The sequence below is a fragment of the Cyprinodon variegatus genome, unplaced genomic scaffold (genome assembly GCF_000732505.1).
Source record: "Cyprinodon variegatus isolate N-32 unplaced genomic scaffold, C_variegatus-1.0 Scaffold1944, whole genome shotgun sequence".
Classification (NCBI taxonomy): domain Eukaryota; kingdom Metazoa; phylum Chordata; class Actinopteri; order Cyprinodontiformes; family Cyprinodontidae; genus Cyprinodon; species Cyprinodon variegatus.
This window is the reverse complement of record NW_015152397.1, coordinates 38,060-41,186: the sequence shown is the minus strand read 5'-3', so window position 1 is coordinate 41,186 and position 3,127 is coordinate 38,060. Positions and strand designations below refer to the sequence as shown.

Here is a 3,127-nt window from a genome sequence, read left to right as displayed (position 1 = left end):
TGGATTTCAGGAATCTGGTCTCCTTAATCCAGAAGCTCCAGAGAAATGATTCCAGAGGCCTGATTTTTAGCTGAGTATTTTATCCAGGAGAGGACTTCCTTGAATATTACTGGGTTTAATGGGAAAGCTGAGGAACCAGTAGGAAAAGGTTTGGAGGAACTGGGCGTGGCTTCCTAAGAGATCAGATCTAGAACAGGTTCCACCCACTTCACTTCACTCACTGTTTTTATACAGGCTCTTCATGGATGAAGGAAAATAAAATCTGAAACCTCATTTAGTGAAGGAATCTAAAATGAACTGATGACACGGTGATATATTTCATTAATCTTTATTTACAGCATTGTAAAGGCGACAAATGCTTAACGATGCAGTTCTGCTTCTGACCACCACACCATGTAGAGAGGTTAAAGTTAGGATCATCTCAGCTGTTCATGCTCAGTTTTTCATTACGATGAAGGCAGCATGAGACTGAAAGGAATCAGCTGGATTAGATTAAAAACATTCATTACCTCCTGCTGAGAAACAGGCGGAGCAATAAACCCTCATCAGGAGGATCCTCTGCTGGGAGGAAGGAGTCTGCTGAGGCTTCCTGTAGAAATCAATGAGTTATTTATTCTCTGATATCATTAATATTTATTCTCTGATAATTTCATTAATATTGAGTTTATTAAGGACAGATGTGTATTAATAATTATTAGCTCATTGTTTAGGAACCGACTTGTCCAGGGTGGAACCATTGACAGCTGGAGATGGATGGATGTTTAGGAACCAGCGGCTTTCCTTCTCTCAGCCGGTGAAACGCCGCCCTCTAGCGTCAGGGACGAGCAAACACAAGCTGGACGGAGCGGGGCTTTGCGCATGCGCATGAGCGCAGCTGACATTTTCAAACTGTTCGGCGGGTAGCGGAGCTTCCAGCGCAGAGAGAAGCGGCGGTTCGGTCCAGTAGAGCAGAACCGATCGGAACCATGACCAGCACCCTGAAGGGAATCACTCTGAAAGGCAGCGCGGAGCTGGTGGCCGAGTTTTTCTGTAAGGTTCGGCTTTAGTTCGGCGCTAGCAGCTCGGTTAGCTTCCACAGACCCGCTATGCTAACGGTGCTAAAGCTGCTAACGGTGCTAATGCTGCTAATGCAGCTGGGCCTGTTCGCCGGGCAGCAGCGGAACCAGGCTGCTCGCTCTCAGAGCTTCGATGGTTTTAAATGCTTGGCAGAAATTTAAATGTTTCAGCGCCCATGTGGAGCACCGCCCGCCCGGGCTACGCTGGTGAGAAAGGCGAGCGCTACTGGAGCAGCTGAACGTTTTCTAAGTCCATGTGGATCAGCCGCTCCTGGGCTGGAGGTTGGACCAGAACCAGTAGAACCAGTCTGGACGTCCTGCTGGGACCAGTGTGCTGTTGGACCGACTGGTTCTGGTTCTGTTCAGAGAACCAGGCCCACAGCATGATGCTGCCATGCGGCTGCGATGATGATGCTGATTAATGATGGTTTATTAGCGGCTGATGAAGATTTTTCTAAAAATCAATGTTGAGATTATTTCTATTTTGTGTTGCTCTAAGTCTGAGCTTCTAGATGTTTCTCCTCAGCTTCTCATGAGTCCATCACTTTAATGATTGTCTTTTCTTCTTCTATAATGTGAGGATCTGCTGCTAGCTGCACAGCGCCCCCTGCTGCAGGAACAGAAAACATCAATTCTTTAATGGTTTTAATGGGAGTGGCGGCCTAGTGGTTCGATCCCCACAGACTGCCACTCTGGGTCCCTGAGCAAGACCCTTAACCCCTCGCTGCTCCCAGGGCGCCGCACCATGGCAGCCCACTGCCCCCCAGGGGGAGGGGTTAGATGCAGAGATATTTCTGAGGTTTCAGATCAATAAAGTTCCGTTTCTGTTTCTTCTAATGTCTAATTATCACCTTAAAGTACAGAGGAGAAATTTAATGTCGATAAAAATCACCGTTACCATGGTGACGTGTGAAGCTGCTCTGACTGATCCAGGTCTGGTTTCTCCGCAGCGTTCGGCATCAACAGCATCCTCTACCAGCGCGGCATCTACCCTCCAGAGACCTTCTCCAGAGCCACGCACTACGACATGATCCTCCAGGTCACCACCGACCCCAAGCTGCAGAACTACCTGGCCGACGTGGTTTCTCAGCTCAAAGGTAGCGCTGTCCTCCAGCCGCCGCGGGGGGCGGGGCTTAGTGGCTGACGCTGTGATTGTCTGTTCCAGAGTGGCTGTTCCAGTGCACCGTGCAGAAGCTGGTTCTGGTCATCACCTGTCTGGAGACCAACGAGGTTCTGGAGAGATGGCAGTTCGACATCGAGTGCGACAAGTCGGCGGCAGACGGCAGGTCAGCAGCTCTGTTAGCAGCTCTGTTAGCTGCATGGTTAGCAGCTCTGTTAACTGCACGGTTAGCAGCGGCTCTGTTAGCAGCTCTGTTAGCTGCATGGTTAGCAGCTCTGTTAACTGCACGGTTAGCAGCGGCTCTGTTAGCAGCTCTGTTAGCTGCACGGTTAGCGGCTGCTCTGTTAGCTGCACGGTTAGCGGTGGTCAGTAGCTCTGTTAGCTGCACAGTTAGCTGGACGGTTAGCAGCGGAGGTCAGCGGCTCTGTTAGCAGCTATGTTAGCTGCGGTCAGCAGCTCTGTTAGCTGCACGGTTAGCAGCGGTCAGCGGCTCTGTTAGCTGCACGGTTAGCAGCGGTCAGTGGCTCTGTTAGCTGCACGGTTAGCAGCGGCTGTTAGCTGCGCGGTTAGCAGCTCTGTTAGCGGCGGTCAGCAGCTCTGTTAGCTGCACGGTTAGCAGCGGCTCTGTTAGCTGCACGGTTAGTGGCGGTCAGCAGCTCTGTTTGCGGCACGGTTAGTGGCGGCTCTGTTAGCTGCACGGTTAGCGGCGGTCAGCAGCTCTGTTAGCTGCACGGTTAGCGGCGGCTCTGTTAGCTGCACGGTTAGCAGCGGCTCTGTTAGCTGCACGGTTAGCGGCGGTCAGCGGCTCTGTTAGCTGCACTTAGCAGCACGGTTAGCAGCGGCTCTGTTAGCTGCACGGTTAGTGGCGGTCAGCAGCTCTGTTAGCGGCACGGTTAGTGGCGGTCAGCAGCTCTGTTAGCGGCACGGTTAGTGGCGGTCAGCAGCTCTGTTA

General features: G+C 51.6%; 1 protein-coding gene across 1 annotated transcript in view; it reads left to right on the top strand.

Moving 5' to 3' along the window:
* Positions 1 to 862: 862 nt before the first annotated feature.
* The window catches only part of mad2l1 (MAD2 mitotic arrest deficient-like 1 (yeast)), a 3,196-nt gene continuing 931 nt past the window's right edge, over positions 863 to 3,127 (top strand). The window contains exons 1-3 of the mRNA XM_015405016.1: positions 863 to 1,029; positions 2,006 to 2,152; positions 2,221 to 2,341. Coding sequence (XP_015260502.1) covers positions 966 to 1,029; positions 2,006 to 2,152; positions 2,221 to 2,341 — 332 coding nt within the window. The 5' untranslated portion in view covers positions 863 to 965. The remainder of the gene's footprint in view (positions 1,030 to 2,005; positions 2,153 to 2,220; positions 2,342 to 3,127) is intronic.